The following is a 23,995-nucleotide window of genomic DNA, read 5'->3' as shown; positions in this document are numbered from 1 at the left end:
ATTTAAGTTATAAACGTCTTATGATCATGTAACACTTACAGTCATTGCTTTCTGAAGGATTAACACGACAGATTGAGATAGATAAAAGTAACGTGAATTTGCGTGACAATAGCGACCATGCTTGGTTTGTTTACATTCTAAACTTCCTGTGGTGCTACCTCTTTATGCTTTACGCTTTATGCTTCTCTCTAAATGGTGGGCCGTGATGTTTTCGTGCATGTGTTCAAGGGCAGTGCATATCGAAGTGATCGAGGCAATGAGCGCCAGCAGCTTCATCAACGCCTTAAGAAGTTTCTTCGCAGTCAGGGGCCCTGCAAAACAGATACGATCTGACTGTGCCATGAACTTTGTCGACGCCTCCCGAGGGCTAGACATGGACAATGACACCTTTTGGAACAGGTGGAATACCTCAAAACGTTGCAGCTTCACAATAAGTGGCAAGAGAAAAGGTCAAACCTTCAAGAAGGGCGTCGTTCTCTTGAAAGACAACCAGGTGAAAAGAAATTAATGGCCATGAGCATCATCACAAAGACCTTTCCAAGAGGAGATGGATTGGTCCAGAAAGTCGAAACAGCAATCGTCAAAGACAGAACTAATAAGACTTTCTCTCGACCAGTCACAGAAGTAGTCCTGCTTCTGTCTCCAAAGACTGATTAATGTGGGGCCTCATGAGTGTCGCTGTATGTTTATCTCATGTCATAGCCTCAGCTTGTGGTAATATACACTCACTGGCCACTTTATTAGGTACACCTTGCTAGTACCGGGTTGGACCCCCTTTTGCCTTCAGAACTGCCTTAATCCTTCGTGGCATAGATTCAACAAGGTACTGGAAACATTCCTCAGAGAGTTTGGTCCATATTGACATGATAGCATCACGCAGTTGCTGCAGATTTGTCGGCTGCACATCCATGATGCGAATCTCCCGGTCCACCACATCCCAAAGGTGCTCTATTGGATTGAGATCTGGTGACTGTGGAGGCCATTGGAGTACAGTGAACTCATTGTCATGTTCAAGAAACCAGTCTGAGATGATTCGAGCTTTATGACATGGCGCGTTATCCTGCTGGAAGTAGCCATCAGAAGATGGGAACACTGTGGTCATAAAGGGATGGACATGGTCAGCAACAATACTCAGGTAGGCTGTGGCGTTGACACGATGCTCAATTGGTACTAAGGGGCCCAAAGTGTGCCAAGAAAGTATCCCCCACACCATTACACCACCACCACCAGCCTGAACCGTTGATACAAGGCAGGATGGATCCATGCTTTCATGTTGTTGACGCCAAATTCTGACCCTACCGTCCGAATGTCGCAGCAGAAATCGAGACTCATCAGACCAGGCAACGTTTTTCCAATCTTCTATTGTCCAATTTTGGTGAGCCTGTGCGAATTGTAGCCTCCGTTTCCTGTTCTTAGCTGACAGGAGTGGCACCTGGTGTGGTCTTCTGCTGCTGTAGCCCATCTGCCTCAAGGTTCGACGTGTTGTGCATTCAGAGATGCTCTTCTGCATACCTCGGTTGTAATGAGTGGTTATTTGAGTTACTGTTGCCTTTCTATCAGCTCGAACCAGTCTGGCCATTCTCCTCTGACCTCTGGCATCAACAAGGCATTTTCGCCCACAGAACTGCCACTCACTGGATATTTTCTCTTTTTCGGACCATTCTCTGTAAACCCTAGAGATGGTTGTGCGTGAAAATCCCAGTAGATCAGCAGTTTCTGAAATGCTCAGACCAGCCCGTCTGGCACCAACAACCATGCCACGTTCAAAGTCACTTAAATCACCTTTCTTCCCCATTCTGATGCTCGGTTTGAACTGCAGCAGATCGTCTTGACCATGTCTACATGCCTAAATGCATTGAGTTGCTGCCATGTGATTGGCTGATTAGAAATTTGCGTTAACGAGCAGTTGGACGGGTGTGCCTAATAAAGTGGCCGGTGAGTGTATAGCCATGGTTGGTTATTGTTTAAATTAACACACGCGAGCCTCCCTACCCCAGTGTAACGTTACATCAGTAATCTCGTCTGTAGCAGTCGTAAGTTCTGCGACACTTTTTTTTTCCTGCCAGCTAAAGCAACGTCTGTGGGTACATTTTGTATGTTAACAAATATATTAACATACTCAGCCGAATGTAGCTAAGTTAGACTAGGCTAGCTCTGTTAGTTCTATATTGTAGCGGATTCGGGGGACAACGCAACCACAGGAACTGCTGCGGCCGGGAAGCGAACCCGTATGGCCCGCACCGCAGGAGGCATCGCTAACCGCTCGACTAAAGGGTCAGACCCGCGAATTAGCGTGTCTACTTATCCATGCACGTTATACTACCCCACCGCCTTCGGGAAGCGCGTCCTCGCGCTTTAGCATATCAGCTTAGGGCGCCTACGCTTCCGATGGCCTTACGGTCGCTCCATCCCACTTCTGACACCAATGTAGCGAATTCGCGGGACAACGCAACCACAGGAACTGCCGCGGCCGGGAAGCGAACCCGTATCGCCCGCACCGCAGAAGACATCGCTAACCGCTCGACTAAAGGGTCAGACCCACGAGCCAGCGGCCAGCGTGTCTACTAATCCATGCACGCTACAGTATTCTTATGTTAGCTGTGATGTCGCGTTTCTGTTGCTACCTGTAATGTTGCATGCATTTCTGATACAGTGTCTGTATTGTGTTACAGTTTCACAAATTTCCAACTAAAGTTGATGGAGGAGAATCCCCATCTGTATTCCCGTCTGTCGTCTTTTTTTGGAAGTGTTTATCTGGTGGGATGTAGCTAGCACCATATTGCTAGCAAGGCCTACACAGGTGATGTCCTTGAATCATTTACTTCCAAAGATGGAAGATGGAGTATATTAATTGCTAAGCTAGATAATGCACATCCTAGTATCTGCAATGTATATGGATATATACATTGCAGATTCTAGCAGCACAAATAAGACATTTCTCTCTGATCTTGCCCAAAAAAATTAAGTGACTTACAAAACAACGGCTCATCAGCAGATTTTAATGAAGCACACGACAACAATATTGACACAGGCCCACAAAGATCAAATGGAAACTCTCAAGATAGTGACATCTCTATGCATTCAGTTAAATTTGACTGATGCCTGGCGATTTTTTACTTCCAATCTTGTTACTACATATGTTGTAAATCATTGTGTAATGCAGGGTTAAATATCTTAGAAATTAAAGATGCTTTAATAAACATGAAAAAAAACAATATTCATGTTGTTTCTGGAATGCTTCACACAAGAAGAGATGACCACTACAATGAAACAGGGAGTTATATCATTAAATTCCTAAGCCTGACAAGGATCCACTTTCGATAGACAATTGGCGACCTATAACTCTCCTTAATACAGATTACAAATTGATAGCATTAGCATATACCAATAGACAAAAAAAAAAGATGTGCATAATCTCGTTAAACGAAATACAAACAGCTTTGATAAAAGGTCGCCATATAAGCTGTATTATAAAATTAGTCTTCGAGCCTAATAGAATACACAGACCCAATTGAATCAGAGGCAGTTATTATAGTCTTATACTTTTGTAAAGCATTTGTCACGATAGAACATAAATTCTTGTTTCACACTCTAGAACCCTTTAGTTTTGGACCCAAGTTTATATCAGCTATCAAAATGTTAACTGTTTATGATGAAGCCAGATGCAATTGAAGCCGGATGAATGCTGCAACAGAGGGTGGTCCCTGATCGTCTTGGTTCTCTATGCCATTGGACTTTGGCCACCCCCTGCAAAGGACCGTGTGGTGGCTGCAGGCGCACCAGCCACTCCACGTAAAAACCTGTCACGCGCAGGCGTCCCCCTGCAAGGATACCCACAAGGAAGGAAGACACTCATACTTGACCCCGCGTGACCACTGATGGGGTGTGTGTGTGTGTGTGTGTTCCTGTACAGTGATCTATCATGTCAGAAGTTGTCTTTGGGCAGGACTGTGAGTGTTCCCCCTGGACACAGGAGGCGTCTACCTCCTCTGTCTAACACAGACACACTGAGGAGTCACGTGACCCAAACCTCCCAAACCCAAACCCAACATAGAGAGGTTCAGTGAATGTGGAGGCGAAGGTGTGGAGGTGTGTCAGTGTGTCAGAGGAGACTCTGTAGAAGGACAGAGTTCCAGCAGAGTAGTCCAGATACACCCCTACTCTGTCAGAGGAGGAGGGAGAGATACGTATCTCTGTTTCTCTTTTATTATGACAGGCAGTGTATCCATCACCATAACAGTATAGACTCCAGGACTTTTCATTACATCCAAGAAGACAATCGGCACCTCCTCCTCTCCTTCTGATTCCTCTGTAAGTCACTCCCATATAATCCTTTCCTTTCCACTGTACCTCCATGTAACAGCGGCCAGTCAGACTCTCTCTACATAGAACCTGCCTCCAGAAGTCAAACCTGTCTGGATGATCAGGATACGACTGCTCCTCTCTCACCGTCACCCTTCTGTTGTCCTCAGACAGAAGGAGTTCTCTGTGTGCTGTGTTTGGGTCCAGTGTGAGTTCGCGGGTATCTGATAGAGACAAGACACAATACAGCAGCGGTTGTTGATCTAATATCCCAGTCTATTTAGTTTCTGTTGATTTATTCACAGATTGGACCTCATTTATCAATATAAATGTGTAACTTTCTTTGTATCGTTTTATGAATTATACTGTTGCTGTATTTGCAAACGTCATACCTCAGAACATTTGATATTGCACTCGTGTGAATAATTATGAATACCAATCATTCATCAACTGCAAGCACGTTCACGTGACCTTGTTTATCATGAATTAAAATAACGGCTCCTTCTCAGAAATACCATACAAGACACAGCAGAACAAACACACACGCTTCTCATATGAGAGATGGCGTCAAACAGGTAGAAAAAGTTTCTCAGAGACAGAGGTGTCGGCAGACGGAGCTTTAATGTGCACAAGTGTAATCTACATCAGCGATTCCATTAGGAAAACCGCCTGCAGCACCCGGGGACCAACTCCAGTTCGTCTTGCCATGCCTCGGTCAAGAGCACTGACAGGGTTATAAACCCTAACGTGCATATCTTTTTTTGAGGGTGAGGAGCACCCATAGAAAATCCACCGCAGACACAAGGAGAACAGGTAAACTCCAAACAGAGACGACCTCGGATGACCCCCAAGGTTGGAAAGCCCCGGGGTTCGAACCTAGGACCTTCTTGCTGTGAGGCGACAGCGCTAACCACTGTGTTTTACGTGCAGCCCAACATCCCAGAATATCTCCTCCGCACATGTCCAATCCACCTCAATCTTGCCTCTCTTCGGCGTCCGGGTGGCCTGGCGGTCTATTCCGTTGCCTGCCAACATGTGGATTCAGGTTCGAATCCCCGTGTTACCTCCGGCTTGGTCAGCGTCCTTACAGACACAATTGGCTGTGTCTGCGGGTGGAAAGCCGGATGTGGGTATGTGTCCTGGTCACTGCACTAGCGCCTCCTCTGGTCGGTCGGGGCGCCTGTTTAGTAGGGTGTATGGGGAACTGGGGGGAATAGCATGATCCTTCTAGCATGATCCTCCCACGAGCTATGTCCCCCGAGCGATACTCCTCACTGTCAGGTGAAAAGCGGCTGGCGACTCCACATGTATCGGAGGAGGCATGTGGTAGTCTGCAGCGCCCCCCCCCCCCCCCGGATCTGCAGCGATCGGGATGGCTCAGAGAGCGGGGTGATTGGCCAGGTACAATTGGGGTGAAAAAGGGGAGAAAAAAAATTCCTCTCTTGCTTTGTCTCCAAACCGTCCAGCCTGAGCTGTCCCTCTAATATACTCGTTCCTAATCCTATCCTTCTTCGTCACTTCCAATGAAAATCTTAGCATCTCTAACTCCGCCACCTCCAGCTCCACCTCCTGTCTTTTCGTCAGTGTGACCGTCTCCAAACCCTACAACATGGTGTCACAGCCATCTTGTAAGCCTCACTTTAACTCTTGCTGGTACCCTTCTGTCGCAAATCACTCTTGACACTCCTGTACACCCACGCCACCCTGCCTGCACTCTCTTCGTTTTAAATTTACACATATAAAATAAAAAAGATACAAAAACGATTCAATACAAAATATAACATCGTTACTTAAGGATAAGGACCCACGTCGTTGTAGCAGCAGGAGATCAACCTCACTTTTCAATGTGGACCAAAGGATTTTAGCCTAAGGCCTTTATAACCATCTGCCAAAAGTGGTCCCAGGCCTGATATCGACTGACTAAACAGGCGTTCATCCAGCGAAGGCATTCTTTCTTTAATATTAGGCGATTGCTTTACATAATTCATACACCAAGCTCTGAATCCCTCGAATTCATCCTTTCATTGGACACAGAAAAGGGCTTCGATAGGGTGCAGTGGACAACACTCACCTTTCTTTCTGACTCATTTTAAACAAATTTCTCTGTTAGACTTAGAGGAGTTAATCTCTCACTTAAAGTCTTCCACCTGTCAATGGAAGACAAGGTTTCTTGAAAGAGGTATATCAGACAGTCAGCCCACATACCCTCTCCATTATCAACTGCTCACTGTCTACCAGTTTGTTCCCATGTAGTTTAAAACATGCAATAGAAGAAGCCCACTCTCGACCTTCTTGTTTTACAAATTTACCTTTTTATCTAAAATCTTGAAAAATTATGTTTCTCAACTAACTGCACACATAAATGTAGCATCTTTGAGTAATATCAGTCAGGATTCTGTGCCCACCACAGCACAGAATCGGCTCTTATTAAAGTTACCAACGACTTACTGCTCGCACTGACTCTGGTGCTTTTTCAATTTTAATCCTGCAAGATTTATGTTCTGCTTTTAATATGGTGGATCATGACATCATTTTAACTCACCTGGGAAACTATGTGGGCATTAAGGACACTGCTCTTGCCTGGTTCCGATCTTACCTATCCGTCAGACCTTTATCTCTTGTAACGGGAGAATTCTCCTCATCCCCCTTGCACGGTGTCTTACCCAGGGCTCAATTCTTGGCCCAATATTCCCTTGGATCAGATCTTCCGCAATCATAATATTAATTTTTCACTGTTATGCAGACGACACCCAACTTTATGTCCTGCTTGCTGGTAGAGATACAGACAAACCTTCCCGTGCTATGGCTCCGATATTAAATGCTGGATGTCACAAAACTTCTTCCGACTCAATGGGTCCAAATCTGAGATCCTTTTATTCGGTCCCCCTAACCTGACTGGGAACCTGAAAATTAAATTTTGGGAACTGTCTGCCGATGTCAAACACTCTGCCCGTAATTTTGGTGTGTTCTTTGACTCCGTTTTGACACACAAATCACCAGGTAGTACAGTCATAATTTCTCCAAATCAGGAACATCAAAAATAAAAGTAAATATAAATAAAATAAAAAATGAAAAAAATGAAGAAAAAAAATATATATCTCAAACGGACCTTGAAAAAGTCTGCATTCATTCCGTCATGTCTGAATTATTTTAATTCCCTGCATTCAGGACTGAGTCAAAAGTCCATCTCCCGCCTCCAGCTCAAAACTCAGCAGCCAGACTGTTAATGAATTCCAAGAGACAAGATCATATCGCTCCCATTCTTGCAACACTTCACTGGCTACTTGTTAGGTATAGGACTGATTTTAAACTTTTACTAGTTACTTTTAAAGCCCTACATTGCTCCTACCTGGATTACAGCTACATCCCATGAGCCTAGCCGTGACTCGAGAAAGACCCTCTCCAGAGTCAACCCACACAAAGCTGCGGGTCCAGACATAATCCCAGGCCGAGCCATCCACTTTGCTGAGCAGCTATCTTCTATTGTAAAGCACCTTGTAACATTGGTTTGAAAGGCGCTGCATAAATAAATTGCATTTTTATTATTATTATTTCTTTAATGTTTCCTGTTTTACATCCTGTAGAGCCGGGTCCAAACTATGGACCTGAGGGCAGATGTCACTTGATTGACAGTACTCGTCGTAATATGTGGGCTGTTCCGAGTAGGGCGACCTTCTGGACTGCACAGATGTTGATATTGCCTGGGATACGGTTGGTGAACTTTTCCATTCCCTTCTTCATGAGTCCAGGAGCTCCGATGAACACTGGTGTTGTTTCGGTCTTCATTCCCCACATCCTGTTGATTTCAATCAGGAACAATTTCTTTCATGTACTTGCGTACACAAAAGAAAGGAAATGTTGTTGCACCCAGCCCACAGCAGTGCGACACAAAAGAGAAAAACACACATCCAAAACGTCCAAAAACGACACCACCAAAAACACAAAAACAGAGAGAACATAGCACAAAAAAAAAGAAAAAGAAAAAGAAAAAAACAACAACAACATACAAACAGTTAACAACACAGTCCACTCAGTGCAACACAGTCCCAAAAAAAGAAAAAAAGAAAGGAAAAAAAGAAAAATCACTGAGAGCGAACGCCAGCCACGATGACTGTCGGAACTGCTGGTCTCCATGGACTACCAGTTAGCTTAGCCTGCGCACTGCCCACCCTCGGTGCTTCCTCTTCATTTGCAGCTCCAGGCAGGGCCATGGTCCCTAGGCCCACTGGACACTGCAGATCAGGCTCCCTCAGGCGATCCAATGCCAGCTCTCCCAGCCAGACCACTTCGACACACCTCCCCGCACTCCACACGACAACACTAAAACACAGTCAACGCTAGGTGAGACCGCCGCCAGACGGCCCTTGGTGTTATCAGAATTGCCAGTCGGCATGGGCTAGCATAACTGCTAGCATGGGCTAGCAGTTAAGCACCGCCCTCGGTGCTTCCTTTTCGGGCGCAGCTCCAGACAAGGCTGTAGTCCTTAGCCCAGCCAATCCAAAACGGAAAAAAAAAATACAAATCTAAGATCAAAATAAAAACTTCACAAACGACCCAAATTTAGACGTAGACATGGACAAAGACACTGCATAGTCGGTACTGAGTGAAGCTGCTGCAAACGTGAGTTCGCACCGCCATCTTCCCACACCGGTAATGTGGTAATCTCCAGGTACTTTTATCGGTCAGCCTCTCTGTGACTTTCACTGAGGTGTTTTTTCCGGATGGTGTTGCCATGCACCTCTTTTGCTTGCTGTCCTTGATAACGATGACGGGCTTGTTGGCTTTTATCTCTCTGTCAGTGTGGATGGGCATGTCCCAGAGGATGGCGACATAATTGTTTTCAGTTACCTTTTTTGGCTGATATTCGTACCACTTCTCAGTCGTCTTGCTCTTGTGATTATTATTATTATTATTATTAATGTCACTGCTCTGGCCGTGACTATATTTTCCTTATGTTTCTGTGTTCCCCACTTATGTCTCCTCCTCCCCAGTCTGTTTCACTGGGTCTGTCAGTGTGTGTGGCATGGGTGCGACTCACTCGGTCTCCCCTAGCTCCCGCTTCACCTCCTCACCTGTCTGCAATCTACTCATCGGCCCTCCAGGATAAGAACCTCAGCTCTACTTCCACTCACCACCACATTATTCAGCCTGTTTCTGTGGTAACAGCTCTCTCGGCCACTCTAGTAGCAGTTGCTCGAGTATATTTTTCCTAAGCTGCCTTGTCTATATTTACTCGTGCCTGCCGATGTCACTGTGTGTCTTCCTGTGTTCAGGATTCCCTCGTGTCTTCTGCCATGTCTGCCTTGCCTGCTTGCTCCACTCACTGGATTACCAGATCGTCTGCTCAGCCTGGCCTCAAATTTCCATGCCGTCTCCCCGGACAGCCTTTTCCAACTGGCTAATCATCCACACCTTCACCAGCCACCTTTTGCTGTCTACAATAAATCTTCATTTGTACCGTCAACCTAATGTCTCTATCTGCTTTGGGGTCCAAAGGAAACCAAACCGTGACGCTTAATAGGAGTCTTAATATAGTAGTTTCAATATACTCTTAACATTATTCTTAATAGTGATCTTAATAATTAGTCTTAATAGTTGTCTTAATAGTGGTCTTAATATAGTCTTAATCTTCTACTACTACTACTTTCGGATCATCCGTTTCCATTTCTTCCTGTCTTCTTGCAGCTTCCTGTCACACCAGCCACCTGCATGTGCTCTCTCCCCACATCCATAAACCTCCTCTTTGGCCTTCCTGTTTTCCTCTTCCCTGGCAGCTCCATATTCAGCATCCTTCTCACCAATATATCCAGCATCCCTCCTCCACACATGTCCAAACCATCTCAATCTTGTCTCTCTTGCTTTGTCTCCAAACCGTCCGACCTGAGCTGTCCCTCTAATATACTCGTCCCTAATCCTGTCCTTCTTCATCACTCCCAATGAAAATCTTATCATCTTCAACTCTGCCACCTCCAGCTTCACCTCCTGTCTTTTGGTCAGTGCCACTGTCTTCAAACCGTATATAACATAGTCTTAATAGCAGTCTTAATATACTTTAACAACAGGGATCTGGTGAATCAGAATCAACTCAAAAGTCACTCGTCATCCGTCCTGTCCCTGAAAAGATGCTATTGTCAAATCCTCTATAACACATTCAACCCATTTAATATTTGGACTTTACAGTATTTTGTCCCTTTAAATCTTCTCTTTCAATAATTAAATGAATATTACACAGGGCGACAATCACAGGAAGCCTTTCCAGTAAACAAATTTTCTCATCTTTTGTTCATCTTTCTTGATATTTCCATTTTGGAGGGCAGAGTCTGTTCAAATAAGACTATTTAATGATAATTTTAATGAATAAATGTGAAAGATTCTGCATAAAAGTAGAACTGCGGAGTTTACACACATCTTAGGTGTGGTCTCAGGTTTTCATACATTTCTGCTAGATGTCTGAAAAAGTTGATAGATCCAGTTTCCCGTATAAACATCAGTACGAAGGAATCACACAAACATTGGTTTTTAAGTTCCTTGATGAATGAAACCCATTGAATGTTAATTTCTCACCAGTTTGATGAAGACTTTAGTCTGCTGTGGTTTCGTTTGGCGTGTGTCAAAAACACCCAAGCCGCCTAGCACTTCCCCCAGACAAGTCAACCCCACCTTCTCGAGGTTCAGACTGTTTTCACTAATGGGGCTCTGACTATGGGCGAATCACCAGCGCCCTATAAAGTAACCGGTACAACTGCTACCTTGTGGGATAAGGCTTTTTAGCCAAAGGCTAAGGGTGGGGTAACCCTGAACAGAAACCCCCGGAGGAGTAAACCCCCGTAGACTCATTATCATGGCCCACTGGCATGTGGACACGCCCTGATAATGAGTCAAGGTTACCTCAGTTATGGGTTAAATAACAAAGCTATGGGGATGCAGTGTAGTGGATGTGATATTTCAGCAGAAGAGCCAATCAATGACCAATGGTGAAACTGAAAAGACGCTGAGCGGAAGAACCCTTTTGTGGTCAATGGTAAGGGTCAACAGCTCAGTCGAATCTGATACTGCTCACGTCCATAGTTGCAGCGAAACATGGACGTGTTTTAGTTAGACTCGTCTTACTAAAGCTATCGAAAGATTACATCCGAGGATACTCGACCTGATGATGATTGATGGAGACACATCATGTCAACCATCATCTTCATTCCCAGTAGGATGTGAATGAATGGATGTCACACTGCTGTGTGGATGCACTTTCCATCCAAACAGTTGAATGTGATCTGCTTTGTATTCATGAATAAACTAAGCACACACTTACACTTCCTCAGACTTGGTTTCAACCAGCACACTCCAGCGTGGTCCAGCCTGGGGGTGGAGGGAGAAACACAGTCACACAACACATTCTCCATTTAATAAACCTCCTCCAATATCAGTCCTGTCCACTGTTGCAGAAGAACCAATCTGATCAAGCATCAGAGTAGGAGACATCCTTGTAGAAGACATGACGAGTGAGTGTCATCCATACCTGAGAGTGTCCAGTCTGCATTGTGGATCCGCCAGTCCAGCAGAGAGCAGCTTCCCTCCTGAGTCTCCTGGCTGGTTGTAGCTCAGGTCCAGCTCTTTCAGATGGGACGGGTTGGAGCTCAGAGCTGAAAGCAGAGAAGAAACACCTTCCTCTGTGACCAGACAGCCCGACAACCTGAACACACGCACACACACACACGCAAGCACACACACACACGCGCGCACGCACACACACACACACACACACACACACACACATTCCTTTTAGCTGTTGATGTCCAAGCGTGTTTATAAAGAGAGAAGGCCACTTAATCCAAGGTAAAGGAAAGAAAAAAAACATAAACAAAATGAGGGGGAGGTTGACCCTACCACCCCTACATATCAACATTCTGTTACCGTTTGAATTTAGAGCAACAGCAACCAATAAAAGGAAAAAAAAGAAGAAGAGGAAATCATGTGCAACAGAGTACAAAATCCAAAGCGAAACATTTTTATACACATCCACCCATGATATGAAATGTCTCTCTTGCAGTCTGTTAGACCCTTTAGTACAATAGCTGCCAACCTTGGACCTATGTAGTTTAGAAAAGAGGACCATATCTTATAAAATAAATTTACCTCTGTAAGTCAAGTATTTATAGGTATAAGCTCAAATATACCCTTTTGCCAACCTGCTATCGTAGGAGGCTTGTGATCTATCCATTTCCACAAGATATTTTTTCTTACACTGAAAGAAAGAACACATAAAAGCCTTTTGCAGTAGGAGCTTTTAACCAGTTTGCTAGGCAGACCAAAAAGTAGACACAGAGGATCTTTCGCAAGTTGAACACCAAAGATTATGTTAAGTTTAACCACACCATTCTTTCAATATTCATCAATAAAAATACATGTCCAGACACAGTGGATATAACCCCCCACCTCTGTATTACACTTTATACATAGCTCAGACTTGTTATGATCCATTTTATGTCTAAGCTGGGGAGTTACCTGTAAGTGGTGTAATAATCTAAATTGATATTATTTAGTTCAATTACAAGTGACTTCATCAATATTAAGGTTCAGGTCATCATTCCATTCATGGAGTTTGGATATCGGAATACTTCTATCATATTGATTAAGTACCCTGTAGCCGCGCCCTAAAATACGCCTTTTGTTGTGGTCCAAAAGTATCTTTTCTATCGGGGAGGGCTGGCAATTAAACCCAGTGCCCCTTTTGCCTTGCAAGAAGATCTCTTTATGTTGCCATAGCTCAAATCCAGCATCTTTAACTCCAGGGGAAAAGACAATATTACCACATACTGGAGAAAGGGAGGACAGCATTCTTTCTTGTCCCTCTAATTTTCTAATTGCTACCTAAGCTTGTAATGTTGAGTTTATAATGATATTATTCCCAGTGATACTTTTTTTTTCCCCATTCAAAGCGAGCAGAAGACCCACCAATGATGTATTGGTCTGTGATGATTCTAGATCTAGTCATATAGATTCTGAATCATTCTTTACCCATTCAGCAATATAATGTAACTGGGAGGCCAGTTGGTAAAGCCTGATGTTAGGGACAGACAAGCCCGCCCCCATCTCCTGCGGCCTCATGAGTCTAGCTATCCTTATATGAGGCCTCTTCTTGTTCAAAATAAACGTGCTAAATTGCCTATTTATCTCTTTAATCACTTTAGTTTTAAATAATAATAATAAATTAAACTCATATAGCGCTTTTCTAACACTCAAAGTTGCTTTACAATAAACGGGGTGAAACAAGACAACAGATAAACATAACACAGACATACAAGGGTGGATGGGATGGAGGGCTACGAGAGGGAGAAGCAGCAGCCACATATGACACCAGCAGTACTCAGACAGATACAAAAAGGGAAGAAAAACAAACATCATGAATCACAGATGAAAACAAGTCTGAAGAGGTGAGTCCTGATTAATAACTTGAATGTGGGTAGATCGCAGCAGTGTCTGATGTGCTTGGGGAGGGAGTTCCAAGAGGAGGGGGCAGCAGGTCGAGTGCTCGGGCCTTAGTCTGCCTCAGGTTAGGTGTGGATGAGAGGAGGGGGCGGGGGCACGAGAAGGCAATGGGGAAAAGGTGTGTCTTGAGATCAGATTGGAAGAGTGGGAGGGATTCCGAGTCTCTAATGATTTGGGGGCATGAGTTCCAGAGCATGGGAGCTGCCCTGGAGAAGGTGCAGTCACCAAAGTCACAGAGGTTGGACCTAGGGGTAGAGAGAAGGGAGGCTGAGGTGGATCTGAGGGACCGAGAAGGTTGGTAGGGGGAGAGGAGGTTGGTGACGTATGGGGGAACCAGTTGGTGAAGGGCTTTATATGTAAGAACCAGGATTTTGTAATTAATGCGGTGGGAGATGGGTAGCCAGTGGAGGTCTTTTAGGACAGGGGTGATGTGATGCCAGGACTTGTGAAAGTTAAAAGTCAGGCGGATGCATTCTGGACCAATTGGAGTCTCTTGATAGAGCTAGCACTGATGCCATAGAGGAGTGAGTTGCAGGAGATAAAGGCATGGATCAGTGTCTCAGCAGCAGGGCGTGTGAGAGAGTGTCTTATTTTCGCAATGTTGCGAAGGTGGTATTTGACCATTTGGCAGATATGTGGCTCAAGGGAGAGGGTGGGATCAAGGATCACACCAAGGTTGCGTGCCTGGGAGGAAGAGGAGACAGTAGTGCCATCGATGGTGAGTGCAAGGTTGTTGATTTGGCCGAGAGTGGACTTGGAGCAAATGAAGAGGAGTTCAGTTTTGTCACTGTTGAGTTTAATAGTGTTTTGCTGCAACCAGACTTCAATTGCAGACAGACAGGAGTCGATGTGAGAGAGGGGTGGATTATGAGGGGATTTAGTGCTGAGGTATAGCTGGGTGTCATCAGCATAAAAGTGGAAGTTCAGGTTGAAATGGTGGCGAATCTGACCAAGAGGGAGGGAGATGATGAGAAGGAGTGGGCCGAGTACAGAACCTTGGGGAACACCTTGTGTGACTGTGGATGGAACAGAGGAGTGTCTGTGAATGTTCTCATTCATCCAGGTCATGGTTATCCAAAGGAGTTGAATCAAGTGCAACTGGACTTGGTATATATCCGTGAACACGAAGCTAGTCTGACTGGCTGGTGATGAGACTCAGAATTTATCCTCTTGGAGTCGTTGTCAGAGCTACATATAGATGTCCATGGCCCTTTGTGTCCCGATGTTTACCAACGCCCGTCGCTAACAGAGCCATAGATATGAGTGGCTCTTTTGTGTACAGATGGCCCGTCGCCATCGGAGCTATTGATTTGCATTTGTTTGGCAGCGACGGTCATTAGGGGTGTTAGTTTCGACTTCATTATTCAGTGGTCATGAGAGTCATTGGAGCCGTTAGTGACCGACTGTTGTTCTTGGAAGCTAGGCTTCTTGAATCTCCTGGGTAGAGATGAAAGGATGGCATTGTAAGTGGGAGATAGGTGGTGTCGCAGACCTCCTCCTCTGTTGTGGGATGGTTTTTCCAGTTTCGCATAGATCGCTTCCTTCACCCCTCTTTCAAACCATCTATCTTCTCTGTCCAAAATGTGTACGTTGCTGTCCTCGAAGGAGTGTGTCTTCTCCTTTAGGTGTAGATAGACTGCTGAGTCTTGTCCTGAGGAGTGTGGCCTTCTGTGTTGAGCCATCCGTTTGTGTAGTGGTTGTTTGGTTTCTCCTATGTATAGGTCAGTGCAATCCTCATTGCATTGTACAGCATACACCAGATTGCTTTTTTGGGTGTGTGGTACACGGTCTTTGGGATGAACCAATCTTTGTCGGAGTGTGTTGCTGGGTTTGAAGTATACCGGGATGCGATGTTTGCTGAAAATTCTCCTGAGTTTCTCGGAGACCCCAGAAACATACGGGATGACTGTGCTATTCCTTCTGTTCCTTTTCTCCTCATCGCTTACCTGGTTGGTCTTTTTGGAACGTGTTGCAGTTTTCACAAAGGTCCAACTGGGGTAGCCGCAAGTTTTTAAAGCTCCCCTCAGGTGTTTGTGTTCTTCTCGTTGGGCCTAAGTGCTGCTGGGCACATTGTCAGCTCTGTGTTGAAAAGTTCTGATGATGCCAGTTTGTGTCCCAGAGGGTGGTGTGAGTCGAAAAGTAGATATTGGTCTGTGTGTGTAGGTTTCCTGTAAACCCCAATGCGGAGGCTCCTGTCTTCTCCAATGTGGATGTCACATTGGGGAAGACTGTTGTTCTTTACGTCTTCCCTTGTGAACTTAATGTTCTTGTCCACTGAGTTGATGTGTTTTGTAAACGCTTGCACCTCTTGTGTTTGGATTTTGACCCATGTGTCGTCCACATATCTGAACCAGTGGCTCGGAGGTGTTCCTCTGAAGGAGTTCAGGGCCCTGTGTTCTACCTCTTCCATATATAAGTTGGCCACAATGGGAGATACTGGTGAGCCCATTGCACAGCCGTGTTTCTGTCTGTAAAACTGGCCCCTGAATTGGAAATATGTAGTGTTCAGGCAAAGGTCCAGTAGTTGGCAAATCTGGTCTGGGCTGAGGTTGGTGCTATTGTGGAGGGTGTCGTCCCATAGCAAACATTGCCTCACAGTTTCCAAAGCCTCCATGGTTGGGATGCAGGTGAATAACGAGGTCACGTTGTAGGATACCATGGTTTCATCCGGTTCCAGTTTTACGCCTTGGACCTTGTCCACGAAGTCAATGGAGTTTTGGATATGGTGAGGTGTTTCGCCCACTAAAGGGGTCAAGATGTTGGCTATATGTTTGGCAATATTGTACGTGACCGAGTTTATGCTGCTGACGATGGGCCTGATGGGGGGTTCCATCTTTATGGATCTTAGGGAGTCCATATATGCATGGAATGTTATCTTGTGGGTAGAGACGGTGGTATTGTATCTGATCAATGGTTCCTCCTTTCTTTAGTTTCTGTGGGTACTCTATTATTATCCTCTTGTAACTACTAGTAGGATCGCGTCTCAGAGGTTCATAAGTGTCAGTGTCGCTGAGTAATGACGTGATCTTGGCATGGTAGTCTGTTGTGTTGAGGATAACCGTGCATCTCCCCTTATCTGGTGGAAGGATAGTGATGTTTTCATCCTTGCTCAGGGCTGTCACAGCTTTCCTTTCCTCCATGGTTTGGTTGGAAGGAGGGAGTTTCACATTTGACAGAGCTGCTGATACCTTTAACCTAAGCTGTTCCGCCTCGGTTTCCGTTAGCTTGTTTTTCCTTATGTCTGATTCTGTGGATGTGATGAGGTCAACTATAGGTAGTTGTTTGGGTGTCATGGCGAAGTTCAGTCCTTTGGCTAAGACCTCCTTCTCTTCATTGGGAAAGTACCTTGTCCGACAGATTCTTGATCTATCTGTTCTGCGTTCCGTTTTGTGTGGGATGTTCTGTCTTTTGTCTCCAGGTAAGTATATCCGCTTGGCTAGTATTGTTGGTTCGTCGCTGTAAGTTTCGAAACTTCCTTGTCTGCCTTTCTTTGGTTTTGTGGTGTTGAGATAGTTGGGCTTTCTTGGTGAAATCAGTGATCCTCTCCAAGACTGCACCAGGCAAGTGGGGTGTTATTTGCTGGAGTAGTTGGTCAGATTTCTCCTTCAGTCCTTCAATAGTGAAATGGACCCGTCTCACTCTTTCATTCAGGAGTTGATTATGTGCCTTCTCTATGATTCTGTCTGCTCTATGTCCTTTCATTGTGGTACACAGGCGCAGGCTAGTGGGTATGAGCCTGTGTTGTCTGCATCTCAGATTGAATCGCAAGTGGTTTCTGTAGTCTGCAATCTTCCGAGCCATCCTTTCATATTCCCTCACCATTTTAAGGGTGTCAGACCCAAATTGTTCCGCAACATGTCTGTGAATGTTCTCATTCATCCAGGTCATGGTTCAATTGCTCAGATGGCGACGGGCGCGGCTGAACATCAGAGCACAGGAGAGCCATGCATATCAATAGCTCCAATAACGACGGGCGCGGCCAAAAATCGGTACACAAAAGAGCCACTCATATCTATGGCGTTGGTAAACATCGGGACACAAAGAGCCATGGACATCTATAGCTCTGACAACGAATCCAAGAGGATAAATTCTGAGTCTCATCACCAGCCAGTCAGACTAGCTTTGTCTAGTCAGAAAGGCACGAACTGAGGAAGCCTCTTGGATGAGAGGCGAAACGTGTTCACGGATATATACCAAGTCCAGTTGCACTTGATTCAACTCCTTTGGATACGCTAGCATAGTGGCTACATTGACGACCCATTTCTCACCCAAGCCACTGGTAATTGCAGAACGTTTTCGTTTCCATAAAAGAAACCAAGAGGAAGGGGCGAGTGTAACAGTGTTTGTGGCTGCACTGAGGAGGCTACCAGAGCATTGTGAATTCAATGATGTGCTGAATGACACCATAAGAGACAGACTCGTGTGCGGGCTGAGGAGTGAGGCTACTCAGAAACGTCTGCTAACTGAAGGTTCACTCACATTGGATAAAGCTGTCGAAATTGCTGTGTCAATGGAGCTCACTACGAGGGAGGCTCAGCACCTCAGTGCAAGTGGTAAACTACACCGGGTCTCCACTGAGGACAAGAGGGCTCATGAAAAATGTTACCGATGCGACAAAACAGGATATTTTGCAGCTGATTGCTGGAGTAAGGATGTGGATTGCAGGAAGTCTGGAAAAAAGGGGCACCTGGAACGCGCTTGCAGAAGTAAGGGAGCTGACAGAAACCCAAGGCAAGTAACCAAAAAGCAAATGCCAAATTCAAAAAAAGACAGTCTGTACACAGTGTGGAACCAAGCCACACCACCGCTGAGCCCAACAGCTCATTAGGTGAGGCATCAGTGTATGTACTGTCAGTGCAGGGAGGTCCACATGGATATTGGGAAACTCCACTGCTGGAGGGGAAACCAGTGCGCATGGAAATTGACACCTGTGCAGCTGCCTCCATCGTGTCGTATGCTGTTTACAAGGAAACTTTGCAGCACCTTCCATTACAACCAACCAGCATCAAACTGAAAACATAAACCGGCGAGTCAGTGCGAACAAAAGGTGTCGTCAATGTCACAGTCCTGGTGAATGGCCAGACAGCTAAACTACCATTGTATGTAGTCAGGAGAACTTTCCATCTCTGCTGGGTCGGTCGTGGCTGGAGGAGCTCACACTGGACTGGCCTGCAATTCATATGGTGTGCAAAGGTGAAAAACGTCTGACAACAGTTCTGAACAAACATGCAGCTGTGTTCAAGGAGGAACTGGGAACGATGAAAGACATAACAGTTAAACTGAACATTCAGCCGGATAGCAAACCAAGGTTCATGAAAGCCAGACCAGTTCCCTACGCAATAAAGCCAAAAGTGGAAGCAGAGCTTGAATCCTTGGTCAAGAGGGGTCGTGCTGCAGCCTGTCAGCCGGAGTGACTGGGCCACTCCAATCGTGCCAGTTATAAAAAAAGATAATTCGATGAGAATCTGCGGCGACTTCAAAGTCACCGTAAACCCAGTGCTTGAGGCTGAACAATATCCACTGCCCCACATTGAGGAGCTTTTCACTGGATTGTCTGGAGGACAAAAATTCAGCAAAATTGACCTCACACAAGCCTACCTCCAGATGCAAGTCGATGAGAAGTTGAGAGAGCTGCTCAGAATAGTCACTCACAAGGGTCTCTACCAATACTGCAGGCTACCCTTTGGAATAACATCAGCCCCGGCTCTCTTCCAGTGTACGATATACCCGATACTTAGCGGCTTGGCTGGCGTCCAATGCTACTTGGACGACATACTGGTCACCGGGAAGACAGAGCAAGAACACCTGGAAAATCTGGACGCCACACTGCAGCGGCTGGAAGAATATGGACTCAGCGTCCGCAGATCAAAGTGTGAGTTTTTCCAGTCTGCAGTAGAGTAATTGGGTCACATAATAGATTCAGAGGGCTTACACAAAGCTCCATTCAAAATCAAAGCGATCTTGGAAGCACCGACGCCTCAAAATGTGAGTCAACTACTCTCTTATCTCGGGCTCCTAAATTACTATTGGAAATTCATACCGAGCCTCTCTTCTCTGCTGCGACCGCTTCACCAGCTGCTGTGCCATGGTAAGGCATGGGAATGGACTGAACAGTGTGAGGCTGCCTTTGCGCAAACAATAAAAGGCGCTGCTTGAGTCTGACACGCTGACACACTTTGACCCCACATTGCCCTTACAACTCGCATGTGATGCTTCCCCTTATGGAGTGGGGGCAGTCATTTCTCACATCATGCCCAGTGGTGAAGAGCGGCCAGTCACGTTCACTTCACGCACACTCAACCAAGCCGAACGCAACTATGCGCAAATTGAACGAGAAGCGCTGGGAATTGTGTTTGGGGTCAGAAAATTTCACCAATATCTCTTTGGGAGGAAATTGGTCCTTCTGACAGACCACCATCCCCTGACAACAATTTTCAGGCCCCATACTGGTATTCCTTCCTTGGCAGCCAGTCGGATGCAAAGATGGACCTTGTTGTTGTCCGCCCACGACTATGACATCAAATACCGCAAGTCGGAGCTACATGCAAATGCCGACAGCCTCTCTAGGCTGCCCCTGCCGGTTGAACGTGGTGAGCCAAAGCAGGCTGGCATTTTCTACGACAGGCAAGTGGAGGAGGCTCCCATCACTTCTACTCAAGTGAAACGACACACCCGAAATGACCCTGTGCTGTCCAAACTGATAGATGTTGTGATCAGCGGGAGGAGTGGGAACCTTCCAGAGCTAAAACCGTACCTAGCAAGAAGGAATGAGCTCTCTGTGCCGGCAGGATGTCTCCTATGGGGACGCAGAGTGATTATTCCACCCACGCTGCGAAAAAGGCTACTACAGCAGCTACATGCAAGCCACAGCGGAATGGTCCACATGAAAGAACTCGCCAGGAGCTACTTCTGGTGGCCTGGGCTGGATGGGCAAATAGAAGAGACTGCGAGAACATGTTCATCTTGTCAGTGGGTGCGCGGCATGCCACAGCCAGCCCCCCTCCACCCATGGGAATGGCCAGAGGGACCCTGGCAGCGTGTCTACATTGATTTTGCTGGCCCGTTCGAGGAGAGGATGTTTCTGGTGGCAGTTGATGCTTACAGCAATTGGCCAGAAGTGGCCATAATGAGATCGACAACAGCTGAGAAAACCATCGAGAAACTTGGGGAAATCTTCAGTCGGTTTGGCTTCCCAGAACAGCTGGTGAGTGATAACGGGCCCCAATTTGTCTCACAAGAGTTCGAGCGATTCCTCGAGGTAAATGGAGTGCAACACATCTGCTCTGCTTCCTATCACCCATCTACTAATGGATTAGCAGAGAGATTTGTTCAGAGCATGAAACACGCTTTGAAGGCTTCTCGGGGCCAAGGCTCTCTCCACCGGAGGCTGAACAACTTCCTGCTGTCTTACAGAAATGTGTCCCACGCAACCACAAGAGCTGCTCCTGCAGTACTGCTCATGAAGAGACAGATCCGCACCAACCTCAACCTCCTAAAACCACCAATGACCAAAGAGACTGTTCACCTGAAACAACAAACTCAGGTTCAACAACGCCAACATAAAGCAAAAGAAAGGGTTTTCTTCCCAGGTGACAGTGTACTGGCATGCAACTATAACACCGGGCCAAAATGGGTGCCAGCTACCGTCCTGGCAAAGACAGGGCCTGTGTCCTATACAGTCCGGACAACTGAGGACACCATCTGGAGGAGACACACAGACCAACTGCTTGCTGCAGAAACAGCGTCTGAGAACACTACATCACCACTACCAGTGGTCTGTGCTGAGCCATATGAGCAGGACAACCCAGCCCAACCCACCCTCACCTAGAATGCACCAGGTCACACAGAACCTGCTTCTTCTGGGCTCATCTCTTCAGCAGTTTCAGAGACAGAACTAGCATCATGCTCCACACTGACGTCTGTCCCTGTTGCACCCCTTGTAGATCTGCCAGAGGCTGGTGCTAACCGCCGGTGTCCCCAGAGAGAACGGCGGTCTCCTAAACACCTAGATTTATAGTAGCCACACCCTGAAGAATGGGGCAGAATAATCTCCAGGGTTATGGCGGGGTGTGGGTAGTCCACCTCATTTCCTTAGTTAAAAAAAAAAAGTTATATTGTTGCTTGTCACTGGGAGTAAGGGAAACTGTTAATTATATTGCTATTTGTAATTGAACAGTTTTGATTCCAGGGATTTGAGATATTTTAGTTACCATGGACAACATAGTGTTTACATGTCATGATAGTGGCTTATTTGGTTACAGGTGTTTGTTCTGATATTAGTGATGCCACATGTTCATTAAGTGGGGAGGAGATGTTATATATTGTGATTATACCTGGTCCGTTTCTACCACCTATAGGTGGACCAGGGTATTGATATTACGGGTGTCTTGGAGTGTCACGTGACAGTTGTTGTATGATAAAACCACCGGCTGTCATGACGGCAAATTTCGAATCCCTCTCCCGACTGATTTATGTTGTAAACCTAGCAGTATAAGTTGGTCAATACTCTAAGGAAGATACAACAACTCCCAATGAAAATCTTAGCATCTTCAACTCTGCTACCTCCAGCTCTGCCTCCTGTCTTTTCGTCAGTGCCACCATCTCCAAACCATACAACAAAGCTGGTCTCACTACCATCTTGTAAACCTTCCCTTTCACTCTTTTTGGTACTCTTCTGTCGCAAATCACTCCTGACCAGAGGTGGACACCCCGGCTTCAGAAAGCAAAAGTCCTATCATGTAATTGTTCTAGCCATTCACTAAACAAGGTGATTTACCTGGCTGAAGAGTTGTGCTAATTAAATTCAGCTGGTGTAGTGCATAGGTGGAATAAATACGTGGCAGGACTTTTCCTTTCTGAAGCAGGTTGTCCACCTCTGTTCCCGTTTCTCTTCTCCACCCACTCCACCCTGCCTGCACTCTCTTCTTCACCTCTCTTCTGCACTCCCCATTACTTTGAACAGTTGACCCCAAGTATTTAAACTCATGTGCCTTCATAAACTCTACTCTTTGCGTACTCACCATTCCACTGTCCTCCCTCTCATTCACGCATATGTATTCCATCCTACTCATACTGACTTTCATTCCTCTTCTCTCCAGTGTATACCTCCACTCTCCGGGCTCTCCTCAACCTGCACCCTACTCTCACTACAGATCACAATGTCATCCGCAAACACCACGGAGACTTCTGCCTGATCTCATCCATTAACCAGTCCATCATCATTGCAAACAAGAAAGGGATCAGAGCTGATCATTGATGTAATTCCACTTCCACCTTGAACCCATCTGTCATTCCAACTGCACACCTCACCATTTGTCACGTTTCCCTCATACATATCCTGCACCACTCCAACATACTTCTCTGCAACCCCCGACTTCCTCATACAATACCTCACCTCCTCTCTCAGCACTCTGTCACGTGCTTTCTCTAAATCCACAAAGACACAATGTAACTCCTGGCCTTCTCTATACTTCTCAATCAACATTCTCAAACCAAACATCACATCTGTGGTGCTCTTTTGTGGCATGAAACCATACTGCTGCTCACTAATCATCACCTCTCCTCTTAACCTAGCTTCTATTACTCTTTCTCGTATCTTCATGCTGTGGCTGATCAACTTTATACCTCTGTTGTTGCTGCAGTTCTGCACATCGCTCTTATCCTTGAAAATCGGTACCAGTATACTTCTCCACTCCTCCAGCATCCTCTCACTTTCTAAAATTGTGTTAAATAATCTAGTTAAAAACTCCACTGCCATCTCTCCTAAACACCTCCATGCCTGCAAAAGGTTGTTGCTACAAATGGTTTGTAATTTGTCCGATCAGAGAAAATGCCACACAGGTTAGGATGTATTGCCCTTTTTGTGGATGTAAACAAAGATTGAAGTGGTCCTGTGTTGAAGACATTTAGGAATACTGACCTGAGAGTTTCCAGTCTACATTGTGGACTCCCCAGTCCAGCAGAGAGCAGCTTCACTCCTGAATCCTGCAGATCATTGTTACTCAGGTCCAACTCTCTAACACTAGAGGAGTTGGAGCTGAGAACTGAGGACACAACTTCACAGCTTCTCTCCGACAGATTACAGGAACTCAACCTGAATGGACACACACCCACCCACCCACCCACCCACCCACACACACACACACACACAATATATATATCATTCTATCATATTCTAATGGGTTTAATACTTTTGATTTTACAACCTGTC

General features: G+C 45.8%; 1 protein-coding gene across 3 annotated transcripts in view; it reads right to left on the bottom strand.

The window, feature by feature from the left end:
• Nucleotides 1–3,013: 3,013 nt before the first annotated feature.
• LOC130121181 (NLR family CARD domain-containing protein 3-like) overlaps nt 3,014–23,995 on the bottom strand; it is a 58,621-nt gene continuing 37,639 nt past the window's right edge. For all 3 annotated transcript variants that reach the window (XM_056290047.1, XM_056290045.1, XM_056290044.1), the window contains exons 10-13: nt 23,705–23,878; nt 11,816–11,989; nt 11,609–11,655; nt 3,014–4,526 (exon numbers count right to left, since the gene is read on the bottom strand). In XM_056290047.1, coding sequence (XP_056146022.1) covers nt 3,994–4,526; nt 11,609–11,655; nt 11,816–11,989; nt 23,705–23,878 — 928 coding nt within the window. In that variant the 3' untranslated portion in view covers nt 3,014–3,993. The remainder of the gene's footprint in view (nt 4,527–11,608; nt 11,656–11,815; nt 11,990–23,704; nt 23,879–23,995) is intronic.

Source organism: Lampris incognitus, chromosome 11, assembly GCF_029633865.1.
Source record: "Lampris incognitus isolate fLamInc1 chromosome 11, fLamInc1.hap2, whole genome shotgun sequence".
Classification (NCBI taxonomy): Eukaryota; Metazoa; Chordata; class Actinopteri; order Lampriformes; family Lampridae; genus Lampris; species Lampris incognitus.
The sequence above is the reverse complement of the archived record's forward strand: the minus strand, read 5'-3'. Positions and strand labels throughout refer to the sequence as shown.